This window comes from Melospiza melodia, chromosome 8 (assembly GCF_035770615.1).
Source record: "Melospiza melodia melodia isolate bMelMel2 chromosome 8, bMelMel2.pri, whole genome shotgun sequence".
Taxonomy (NCBI): domain Eukaryota; kingdom Metazoa; phylum Chordata; class Aves; order Passeriformes; family Passerellidae; genus Melospiza; species Melospiza melodia.
The window spans coordinates 16,924,202-16,936,214 of record NC_086201.1 but is presented as its reverse complement, the minus strand read 5'-3'; the positions used below and the strand labels follow the sequence as shown (position 1 = coordinate 16,936,214).

Here is a 12,013-nt window from a genome sequence, read left to right as displayed (position 1 = left end):
TTTTTGGTGGTAAACATTAAGATAAAATAAATAAGATTTTTTTTCAGATGCTAGTTATTTACTGCAACATCTTCAGTCATTTTTTAGGATTACTGAAAGAATAACAATAAGGAAACACTGACACAAAGTGCTATATTAATATTCAGCATTCAGGTGTCCATGGCAACAAGAAGATTAACTATTCCGAATAACGATGGTTACCTACACCCTTCATTGTGGAAAACCTGATTTCCAGTATGCATTGTTACTGCTTGTATTGATGGTAAAATTGATGGTAGACAGACTGAAAATTAAGTAGCAGATTCTAATTTTGGGATTTTTTAAATTTCAGATTCAATATACACAGAGCGATACATGGGCCTTCCTACAGAAAATGATAATCTGAAGAACTATAATGTAAGAAAGAAATCACTTTTTTTTGTGTGTTGTTTCATTTCTAAACTGGTATATTGTTCTTCAAACAGTTTAGTTCTTTCCCTATGGGGAGAAAGAAGTTCTTTTCTTCTTTCCTGCTAGAACTGTTGCATTGGGCTGTTAGAGGCTGTAGTCTCGTGTGTTTGAATTTGCACAAGGCAGCTTCCTCTTGGTGTATGGTGTGGTGTTTCTGTTGTTTGTTTGGTCTGTTGGTGTTTTGGGTTTTATTTTTACATTCACTTCCATTTGACTACTTTGCAGACTGTAAAACAAGCTGCAAAAACTTTTTATTTTAACCACTAAGAAACAAATTTGTTTTAAAATTTATATGTTCATGTGCAAAGTATGCTTTATCTTAAACATTTTTCACAAAAACAGATGTACTCCCATTCTTTCTGAAATGTAATTTTTTTTAAAATGGGTGTTGTGTGAACTTCCCTGCTTTAGGAATCTACAGTTTTTTTGCAGGGAAAGCAAAATCTCCTCAATACTAGAACACTTTGACAGGTAGGCTAATCTGTCTGTACCGTGATGATATCAAATTGCAGAGCAACTGAGAGCCAGCATTGTCAGGACTGAAATGTTGGCCCCATCTCCATAGACAGAGGGTGTCCAAAGTTTGTTCTAAAATGACCAGTGTTTGCACAGGAGTGAGGGAATTTGCTTTTGTCCTGCTGAAAGCAAATTTCATGTAGATTGTTCGTCCTTGTTGCAGCGTGATTAATCTAATTGACTTGCTCTAATCTAATTTGACTTGCTCTTCCATGTGCCAGATGATTTCTGTTGCCTCAAGGGCTTTTTGAAGTCACAGGTAGCTGAGCATAGGGTAGAGCAGCCGAATGTTCTGTTAGGTTTTGGGAAACTTCAGGCTGAGGTGAAAATACAGCGGCTATGGGAGAACTGTGGGAATCTGAGGGGTACTTTGTGCCCTGGTTATTGGAATATTTCACAGAAAATTGTTTCACAGACCAGCCATGATGATACTGGAACCAAACGTTGTTGTTAGAGGAGGAGCTAGAGCATTCTCTGTGTTTGGGTTGGTAAGCAAGGTAGAAGACAGAAAGCACTGTTGTTTGCATTAAAAAAAGTAGAAATAAGGGTGGGGGTTGTTGCAGTGTTTTAAAAGTACGATAACACATATAAATACATACATATATGTACTGAAACATGTGGTTTGACATATATTTACAGTACTCCAGTGCTGTCAACTGCTATATGAAATGTTCTGGTCAACATTGGGAACAATAGTAGTGACTGCTGGACAGCTTGGTAGTGTGTCTGTCTCCCTCTTCTACCCACTGAGCTCTTGGGCCCAGCAGGAACTGACCAGCAGCCTGCAGCATCCTGCCTGCCTTTTTCCAAATGTGTTTCTTTAAGGCAGGGGGAACAGTAGGAGGTCTGCGAGGTAGCAGTGTAAATACGAGTTCCTGTCGCTGTGCAGAACGAACGTTAACGCTCTGGGTGCACAAAGTCACTCACCAGCTTCACGGCACAGATGGCAACAGAGGACTGTTTAATCCTTTCAAGCCAGGAGTCGGATTTTCTTGGCATGGTATCCATTGCTGGCAATGGCCACGTTGAAACTGCCAGTACCAAAGAGCTAAAGGTTTCAAATGTGTTACTCAGAGGACTAATTGGGGAGAATGGTGGCTAGATGGAGGAGGAGTAATTGCCTAGATCAGATTGTCACACTTCGCTGCTGCTCCTAGAGAAAGGAAAATGCAACTTAAATCCTCGTTTGTTGTTAAAAGCTCCAAATAATGTGGTGCCGGGACTTTACTTTTAACCTGGAGGGTGGGGTGGCTTGAGAAGTGAGTTTGTTGTTTCATGTAGCCTCAGTGACTGTCTTGTGGGATTTTGTTATTGCTGAAGATCCTTACTAACTTCAGCCCAGTATGTTCCTGGCTTACAGCCCCTTTGATCCATGTCCCAGTCCCAATAGCCAGCCTCCTGGCCCCTTGACACTGACAAGAGCTGTTTGCTGAAATGAATGGTTTCTGAGGTGAATGCAGAATCTGTATTGAAAGCTAGTACATACAGCTGAAGCTGTTAAAGCTTGCACTGCTAACTCTGTTCTGTCAGGCTTGTGTGCTGCATCATATATTCTCTATCCTGCTGCATTGCTGTAAAGCTGGCAGGAAAAGTGAAAAGTTGCATAAACTGTAGTATGCACCCTGATTTAAAAGAAATGAGATGCTGTACACACCTGCTTGGAGAAGATGAACACTTCCCTAACATGGAGAGTATTATTAATGACTGAATATATAGACTCAAGAAACTAGTTGTGGTAAGAGGGGTACATCCTGCCTTTGTATTACTGTGACATTAGGTTTTACTTTATGGAAGGCAGAGAATGTGAGTTGTTTTATATTGTTGTCAGGAGTCAGGTCTGAGGGAGGACTCACCCTCCTAAGTGGGCTAATTAGGTATGTTCGGTATCTTTTAATGTAGTTCTAAACTACTAAAAATTAGAGCTTTGTAAAAGAGAGGAACAAGCATGGGTGGTGCTCCTACTACAATCCTAGACTGAATGGCAGAGAATCTGGTGGCCTGGAAGAAACATCCCTTTGATGTTTCATTGAGACTGAATCAGGGCAGAGCTCTGGAGGTCAGACGCAGTAGCCATGTAAAGCATACTGAAGAGACTGTTCAACTTGTGAGAACATTATTTTGCAGTTCACTCTGAATTTGATATGCTTTTGGCAAGTGTTTGAAACAGTCATAGATTTGGCAATCTTTTTCTAGCAGATTTGAAATGTTCAGTCCTTAAGAACTGCTGCATCATTAGGTTATGCAAAACAGGGTACAATTTTGTAAATATGCCATCTTGTACTGATTTGACATTTGTTCTATTATCTGAGAATATGCTAAAGGGAGAGAGACCTTCAATTTCAGCCAAACCTTAACTTGTTTGTGGAGTGCTGATAAAATGTTGACTGCTGTGTGATCTTTAGAAAAGCCAGTTACACTCAGCCGGGCCTAATTCTCAGTACTTGTTCACGTTACCTTTTCAGAGCCTTTGTCCTAGCAGTGTAACTGTAAAACAGAGGTGGTAAATAGAGTTGTATATTTTTGCTGTCCACTTAAGGTTTGTTCAGCTGCTGTTGCTTTGCTGTCTAACTGTGCCTACCTGAGAGTGCTCCCTATCTTGCAACTTTCTTTAAGGACACAAAGGTACTGTGTCCTTAAATCTTGTTTTAGGGAAGGGACTCTTCATGTCAAGTGTGAGTACAGCAAGTGAACTATCACCAGTGATAAAAAAGCAGAGAAAGTATCTCATATGCTTCTTCTTTCTGAAGTATTTTTGCAAATAACTTTATTTTATTTAATGCCTGAAGAGGAAAAATAGTGACATCCTCTTTCTAAAACTGCTTTTGCCAAGTCAAGTTCTCAGAAGTGTAGCTTAAATCAGGCTTCCACTCACAGAAGGTTTACTTAAAACAGCATTGCTTTTCTGTAAGAAAGCCTAGCAAGGTGGTCTATCCATTTTCCCTCTGCACATGTGGGAAATTATTTACTCAAAGGATACTGGTTGGTTTGGAGTTTTTTTTGCTTGTTGGTGGTTTTTTCATCTTTAATCTCACTGGGCCAGTGCTTTCTCCATATTTTGGCACTCATTCTTACTCCATGATACCAAATCATCTAAATGGAAAGTATCATGCTTCCACTTTAGTGGATTTCCATATATTGGATTTCTGGTGCTCTCTAGCCTTTGACTATCAAAAGAGGGCAACTGCAGTGTTACAGACTGCAGGGTGGGGGTTTTTTGCCCTCTCTGCTGAACTTGGTTTTTAAATTTCCTTGAATACATACAAAGAACTTACTTCATGTATGGAAGGGTTCTGATACACTATTCTGCCATGACAAAAGAAATATTAATATTCGTACTTGCTTTAAAGATTCATGAGTGTACAAGAGACATAAGGAAGTTGGAACACTTCTTGTCTTGGCAGTACAATGTATTTGACTTTTTTGGGGTACTTGTGCAAGGATACAGCCTTAGTGCAAAACTAGGAAGAAAAGCAAGTCACTAAATTCTTCTGTTCATAATTTTTAGTATTTTTTTTCTTGCCAGATTAACTGGTTGTCTTATCAAGCCTAAAATGTCTTGTCCCTGTTGTTCCTCTTCTTTCTCTGCTCATGGCAGAGCACCATCCTACTCCCTTTCCTTGCCCAAATTAAAAATCTTATCTGCAATCCTCACTGTCTTCATTCTTTTGTCACAGTAGCGAGTTAGGTGGGCTAGAATGTTCTAGGGAATATGTTGTTACTATGTTTTAAATTTCTTTATTAATCATAGTCACTGATTATTTCATCTTTTCAACACTGTATCGTGTTTCCATTCCCAAAATGTAGCTTGACTTCTATTTAGAGATTTGGTCTAGTGATTTTCGCTCAGGCATTTCTCTTTCATATTTGGAGAGTGCATTTTTCTAAACTTCTTGTTTCCCAATTTTACTGGAGACTGAGGCATTGTTAGCTGTGGTGCCTTACCTGCAGGTGAACCTTGTGGGGAAGATAACATGTGTCGCCTCTGCAAGCTCTACTCCTTGCTCTCACAGGGTGCACTGTTGCCATGGCAACTTTTTTTTTAACTTGTCTGCAGTCAAGCAGGAAACCTATGGCACACGGTGTGCTGCAGGCTCCCACCATGCTGGCCATGGATGGAATGTGAGCCTCAGTGCAGAGCTCTTCCCCTCTGCAGCCCCTGTTCCTTGGCACCACGACCTTGGCAGCAGCTGCAGGCAGGTGTGGGGTGCTCGGAGTGGGGGCACCCTGCCCTGGGTGTGTGACCGTGTCCCTTGGCACTTCAGAGGGGGGTAAGCAGGGCTGTGCTTGGGCTGAGCTGAGGGAACCCAGACAGTGTCAACACGAATCAAATTCAGTTGGTAGCAAGTCATACCCTCATAAATAGCACCTTTTTTCTTTTTTTTTCCTTTAATTTCAGAGTTCAACAGTAATGGCCAGAGCTGAAAAATTCAAGGAAGTTGAATATCTCCTTATTCATGGAACAGCAGATGGTGAGTTGCAGTTAATTAGACATTTTAGTATTACAGACAGGTTCGCAATTCTACTACTGACAAAACAAAAGCATGAAGGGGCAAGGCTGTTACATTTGCGTCAATAAAATAATACCGATTTCTGCAACTAATCTGTGTTTCAGTCCGCAGTGCTGGGGAGTCTAGTGTGTACATTGCTTTGATTTTCCCCCAGAGTATTACAGAAGCAGTTTTTGTTTACCTTTTTCCTCTTCCACTTTTCAGATAATGTTCACTTTCAGCAAGCAGCACAGATTTCCAAAGCTCTTGTTGATGCTGAAGTGGATTTTCAGGCAATGGTATGGTTCTGTTTTGTTTGTCGTTATACAAATGAGAATAATAACATAAGCCCCCTGTGGTAAGGTATAAATTCATTGCCTTCTTAAATGAAAGTTCATATAGTTGCATTTCATGTTCTGTAACTGAAATGCGAACATAAAGCACGTATTCTATTTTTGCACAAGAAAAACTGTAAAGCAACACCATCTCATATTTGATCCTTTTTACCTAAACTTTCATTTTCTTAAATTTTTTGTGTTCTCAGACAAATAGCCAGGCCCAGCCTTTGCATATACCCAAGTGCAGTGAATAGTGTCTTAGAGATAGGGTAAAAGGGAAGGTTGGCTTCAGCAAAATCCCAGATAGCCTGTCCATCACGTCTGGGGGTTACTGGACTTGTAAGACAAGCAGTTATTTGCCCTTTCTTATGTTGTGTGTGGAAGTTCTCAGACTAAGGTGCAAGCTCTTCCTTTCCTACATTCTCTCAGCCCTAGAGGAGCAGTGCCAGAGAGGATGATGTATAGAAGGAGGCCAAGTGCATGGTTTTCTTTCCGCCAAACTCAAAGGACATACAGAGGGAGAGGTGAGGCACCCCTTGTAACTGAACAGTTGAATCTACCCTCCATGTGGGCAAGCCACATGTTTTTACACCTTCAGCATTAGAACAGAGCATGTCCCACATGCAAAGAAGGAGCTTTAGAGTCACAGCAGCTTCCTACCCCATCATGTCTTTGCCTCCATGCTCAAAGCCTCATGCTAGGATCATTTTAAATGGCTGCACAGGTTTTTATGTCTGTCGTGTTTGATTTATTTCATTGAGATGTAGCTGCAACTAACACTCTCTGTATTTCTCTTTCACACAGTGGTACACTGACAAAGACCATTCCATCTCCGGTCAAGCACACAAGCATATTTATACCCACATGAGCCACTTCATAAAGCAGTGTTTCTCACTGCACTAGCACCAGCATTGTGCTTGTTAGTGATGGTACTTCTCCAGAAAACTCTCATAAAATGTACTCTGAGCCAGTATAAATCAAGATGAGATAAGAGTCAGCTCTTGGGATACCAGTGTACACAATGAAGTGCTAATCTTTGAATGATTCCTGTTGCCAAGCAACTACTGCATTTTTATTGATTGTTTAATCGGGTCTTAACATCACCAGAATGATGTTGCAGACTTCTAGGAAGCCTGGTACTTGCTTGAGTAATTACCTTTTGATATTTCAGTCTAAAAGAGGAACAATCCAGTTTGTATATTAGAGAAAGGAATGATAAAAATGTCACATCACAGAATAAAAAAATAATAATGTTTCCATCAAAAATGAAATGAACCCTGGGGTAATTTCTGTGAAAATAATGAAGAAACATTTTTGCAGGAATTCGTAAGGCTTGATAATTATTATTTTAGAATTGTTACCAGGAATACTGCAATGTTAGTATGTGCAGAATGAAATACTTTACACTGCAGTTCCTGAAGTGAGTATGTTTGCTCTGCAATCTTTTGTATTACAGTTCCAGAACTCTTGCAAGGCAAGCACATAACCAGCTTTCACCAAAGATTTTAAATGACACCTAATCAAACCAGTGCCACTCAATTTCTTTGTGTGCTATCATATAGTACTGTGATTTTTGCTTATTTTACAGTAAAAATGGCTGCTACACTGGGAATATGCACTGCAAAATCTCCTCTGGGAACAAGAGCCCTATTTTTTTAATGTAGAAGTTGCTCATGTACTGATGAATAGGAACTGGTTCTTACACTGAAACATAAAACATTACAATGTGAACTAGCAGTCACTTACAGCAGGGGCTGGACTGTTACTCTCCTGTGAATGTGCTCTTTGGCAAAACCTTACAGCCTACCAATAAATATCTGCTTTCTTTACAGCACTCCAGGTAGGCTTCTCCATCTAATCTGAGGATTAGTTTTCTTAATTTTGCATAGAAAAAATGCAATCCACTTCTACTAAAAATTGTGCTGCTTTAAAATAATAAAGATATTAATTTATGAAAGGAGGTGTCGCTCATATCATTGAAAATTTTGCTTCAGAAAAAGAACACTGGATTTTTTTTTTTAATCCCATTAATTTTGAGGATGATTTACAGTGAAGCTTCTGATTTTGAGTAATGGTATCATGTAATGGAGTGTGACATGATTATCTAACACTTAGCTTCTTGGTATTACATGCCAGCATCTGATTATGTCTGTATTGTGGGTTATTAGTGACATTAGGTGCGAATGTAAAAGTACTCATGCAGACAGATAAAGCATGGGGAAGAATGTTAAGACACTTTGTGCAGCTTGTCCTTAAATGAGAAAGTCTCAAGTAGAAAATCAGATTTTGTTTTCACAAACTCACAATTCCTTGACTCAGAAAATAAGATGGGTGGTTTTGTTCTGTTTGTTGGCATTTTTTTGAAGCACATTGGAGCTGGGTTTTACAAATACCATCTTGTGTTCAAGGGAATAGAGGCTCTAATCTAGACTGGCACCACTGTTTAAGTTCTGCAGGATTACAGGATGTCAGTTATCTTCAAGAGGTTTTATCATCACATCCCTCATTCTTTTGAGTCAAGGCAAAGAAACCTATATCGGTATAAGGTAGATCCCAGCAATAGAGACAGGTTATAAGAAAAGATTATCATTATGATATGGCTTGTGTATGCAATGGTAAATAATTAGGATTTCTTTTAATGTTATCACTCACACTGTCATAGAAGCAAAAAAAAGTGTTTCCGTAATCAAAAAAACTACTTTCACCAGGCTCTCATTAGGTAAGTGCAAGAATTAGTATAAATAAAAAAACATTTTAAAAAATCAGTGAAACTAAAAATTATATGGTCTTTCATTAAGATGCAATTCTTTACATCTGACCTACATGATTCTAGCATCTCATTGGCAAACTCTTCTGTACTCTCTATACCTCATCCCCTTTTAACTGTCTTACCTGCAAGGCATTACATAATGCAATGCTAATTGTCTTACTTTGTCTGGAAAGCAGCTTCTAAGATATGCTGCTAATAGACAATGATACAACTTTCAAAACAAAAGAAAACTTCATTTCTATAGTAAGTGTCCTAATTAACATCAATTCAGTGTCTAATTTTTTCACTGTGGTAGAACTCCCTCAGCTCCAAAAATAATAGGATGATAGAGCTGCCTCAGGGAACTGACAACTTGCTTGAACTGCAGGAGCACAGATAAGTAACTAAAAGTGAGGCCACAGAAAATATCTAGCTCATTTCATTAATGTCCAAAGCTAGAAGTCAGTTGTGCCTGAATTACTGCAACATGCTAGTCAGTTGCACATCTACCAATGGGTTTTTTCTGTAATTTTTTCCTATGTGAAATAGATGTTTAGGTTTGTTGCACAATACACTTCATGTAAAATCCTAAGAGAAGCAGCAGTATCTTGAGGTGTCACTGCTACCATTCTTAGGCCAGAAGACTTCTAGTCTTTGGTTTAATAATTGGTGAAGAAGCTCAGAAGGGATTTAGTGAGATGGAGTCAATACTGTATGTAGTACTGCGATTCATGGCCTTAAATTTTTCAGTAGCAGAAATTTAGGGTTCTGAGAAGAGCAGAAACATTTTAAATTGTATGACCTTACCTATTGATCTCTGAAAAGATCCAACTACTCCTGCTTTGTCTGCATCATCTCTCTCAGGAGGAAGGGGGACCAACTCTTGAGTAGCAAATTGGAGCTTTGTTCCCATTCTCTTCCTGGGACAGTGAGCTCTGAGCTGTCCCCAGTGTCACACTTACTGTGCTTGGTCAGACCCAGTACATCACCACCAGCTCCACCCAGGGAGCAACACCCACAGCCTTGCACGGTTCTGTGAGATTCCACTTGGAAAGGGAGCCATGCTGGGCTCTACCACTCATTAATTTGTGAGGCCTGTTCAGGTCAGGTAGACATTTCAAATATTGCATGGTATTGTAAACCTCTTCTGGGTTTTGCAGTATAAAAATAAAATTGAAAATTAGTTAGGATAAATATTTATTTTCACATAACATATCTTAATTGTGAAAAACACAATAGTCTATTCACATGTACACATAAACTTTTGTAATAAATTACATCCAAGAAGTTGAGTAATTTTGAGCAGGAATATGAAATTAGAAGTAAATATAGCACTACATCTGCTTTACATTGTGTGTGATTTCAGAACGTTAAGATTAACATTGGAAAAGCACTTAAATTCACGCAAAACCAGTGTGTTTTAAAATAAAACCACTCTGAAATACTGAACAGAAATACAGAATGCCATTGAATACACTGATTTCTTAATATTCTAAGAGTTGGTCAAGTGAAGCTAATACATTTTGATTGTATACATTATCTGTAACAAAGTCAGCAACATGTTAAAACACCATCAGGCTGCTTTCAGGACAAACCAGTATTGAGCTTCTATACTAACCTTAAGACAATTGGAATCTTACAATTTTATCATCAAGTACACAAAACAAAGCATTTAACCTTAATGCATCAGCATTTTTTTCCTAAATTTACATATACAAAACATTGAATTAGATGTAAATTCTTCTTTGCGTCCATTAGATTTTTTTGTTTTCTCCATAAAAATGGCTTTTAATGGGCTTTGATAATGCTAAGGTAAATTTAGAACAGTGACCCTATTAAGTTTGCAGCAAAATGCAATTATTTATGGCTAAAGTATTAAAACATACACACTCACACACAGAAAAACATTGGAATACTTTAAATGTGCTGAATGGGAAAACTTGTTCATGAGGTGTATAGAAAATTTGCATATTTGGGAAAGCTGGGGAATGTTAGAGCCCTATGGATGAGTTCTTACGAAGATTGCAAGACTACAATTCTTTTTTTTAGGATTCAAAGTTACAGCATAATACTGAGAGTTAGCTTTCATTTTAATAATTTAAAAATTTATCTTAAAAAATTTAAAAATCAGTGAATTCCAAATAACACAATAAAACTTCAGCTCTACATCCCTATTCATTCAATACCTAATCTCGCAGTCTTTTACACAAAAGAACAGCTCGAAGGATCAGGCAGTAACAAAATCCATTACAAAAAATGTAATAGCCTTAAAGCCACATTTTACTTTGCAATGTTGTTTTTATCCTTTAATCAGTATGTACTTGATGGAATAATAAAGAGCTGTAACAAAACAACAGCAGGATACCCATTTAATTATTATACACAATCTCTGGAACTAAGAGGTTTACAGTTGTTAGTGGAGAGAAGACAATATTAATATGTCCTTTATGTGGCTGAATTTTAGGCAATAAAAAGGAAGATCATTGGGCAGGTGATAAAACTGCATGTGGGATATAGTTTGTATCTACAAAAATTTCCCTATTATAAAATAATGGATTGATTAATGACAAAATGCATTTGTTTGGCCCACCATGGCAACATTCATACAATACAAGATAAGATACCGTAATCACAAATCGCATTTTAAGAAATACTGTACCCATGTTTCACATCAAAGGATGTGGTGGTGTTCTTTAGCTAAGGTGAGAAAATGCTTTAATATATAATTTTATATATATATATATTTATATATATATAGGACTATGTTCCAGTTACATACAAATTTTAATATTAAATACACTGTATTAAATCAAGGAAAACTTCACAAATACAGAATCTGACCCTGCAATTCACATTGCAAAACTGAATCCATGACTTCAAATGGACGGATTAAGGAGGAAAGTATTATCCTTGTTAGTTTGTTCACAGGGTCAGATCACTTGTTATTTTATAAACTTCTTAATGTTCGCTTGTCAATTTGGGTTTCTTGAAATAATGTACTAGTTAGGTGATTAAAAATAAAATTGGAACAAGGGTTTTCAAGTTCATCTTGAATCAAGATTATTAAGTATTCTCACACAGAAAAAGTAGCAAAATACAGTACAAACCTATTAAGAGGAAAGTTGAATTTGAAAGAAAATTTGCTTCTTACATTTCTGATACAAGTACTGATAAATGGCCAAGATCAGCAACGAACACAAAGATTTTTTGCATTGGCTACTGCAGACATTTACATTGATACTAGACAAGGTAGACAAGGTGGAATGAGACAAGTATTGCACTACATTACCTGTGCTAGTTTGAGATGAGAGACAAAAGTTACAAGGTAAATAATTTATATTTAGTGGTTGTGGCACTCCTTTAATTCGTTTGTAAAAAATTACTTGAAGAGCAAGTCATAGACAAGTCTCCCGGTCAACACCTTTCCCTGAGTCAGCTTTCTTCTCTTTTCTGATTTCAGCACTAGGAAATGA

General features: G+C 37.9%; 2 protein-coding genes across 7 annotated transcripts in view; one reads left to right on the top strand and one right to left on the bottom strand.

Annotated features, from left to right (window-relative positions):
• DPP4 (dipeptidyl peptidase 4) overlaps positions 1 to 7,748 on the top strand; it is a 40,134-nt gene extending 32,386 nt beyond the window's left edge. Inside the window, exons 23-26 of the mRNA XM_063161996.1 lie at positions 332 to 396; positions 5,363 to 5,435; positions 5,679 to 5,752; positions 6,596 to 7,748. Coding sequence (XP_063018066.1) covers positions 332 to 396; positions 5,363 to 5,435; positions 5,679 to 5,752; positions 6,596 to 6,694 — 311 coding nt within the window. The 3' untranslated portion in view covers positions 6,695 to 7,748. The remainder of the gene's footprint in view (positions 1 to 331; positions 397 to 5,362; positions 5,436 to 5,678; positions 5,753 to 6,595) is intronic.
• A 1,972-nt stretch (positions 7,749 to 9,720) lies between these two features.
• Positions 9,721 to 12,013, bottom strand: part of SLC4A10 (solute carrier family 4 member 10) — a 147,080-nt gene continuing 144,787 nt past the window's right edge. For all 6 annotated transcript variants that reach the window (XM_063161991.1, XM_063161994.1, XM_063161992.1 and 3 more), the window contains one exon: positions 9,721 to 12,002. In XM_063161991.1, the coding sequence (XP_063018061.1) occupies positions 11,936 to 12,002 (67 nt within the window). In that variant the 3' untranslated portion in view covers positions 9,721 to 11,935. The remainder of the gene's footprint in view (positions 12,003 to 12,013) is intronic.